At 55.7% G+C, this 282-nt stretch overlaps 1 protein-coding gene across 1 annotated transcript in view; it reads right to left on the minus strand.

The window, feature by feature from the left end:
- ERI3 (ERI1 exoribonuclease family member 3) overlaps positions 1 to 282 on the minus strand; it is a 120,177-nt gene continuing 119,895 nt past the window's right edge. Inside the window, exon 7 of the mRNA XM_010010316.1 lies at positions 1 to 110. Within this exon, the coding sequence (XP_010008618.1) occupies positions 28 to 110 (83 nt within the window). The 3' untranslated portion in view covers positions 1 to 27. The remainder of the gene's footprint in view (positions 111 to 282) is intronic.

Genomic DNA, 282 nt, shown 5'->3' on the forward strand with positions numbered 1-282 from the left:
CAGCCCTTGCCTGGCTTGCCTTGGGGATCAAAAGGGTTTGGAGGTCTGCTTGAAGATGAAGCCTCTATGGGCCAGTGTCTTCATGATGTTGGCGATGTTCTTACAGTCATCTATAGAGAGAGAGCACAAGAGATGCCAGGTTAAAGCCACAATCTGATCAGGAGCTGTCTGATCAAGCTCCCAGTTCCATGCCGGGGGACACAGAGCTCCAGGCACAGCCCCTGTGTCCCCACCAGTCCAGGCACTCTGTCCCAAGTGCCTTGCAGTGGCGTGGGGCGAGGA

The sequence above is a fragment of the Nestor notabilis genome, unplaced genomic scaffold (assembly GCF_000696875.1).
Source record: "Nestor notabilis isolate BGI_N333 unplaced genomic scaffold, ASM69687v1 scaffold8042, whole genome shotgun sequence".
NCBI classification, from domain to species: Eukaryota; Metazoa; Chordata; class Aves; order Psittaciformes; family Psittacidae; genus Nestor; species Nestor notabilis.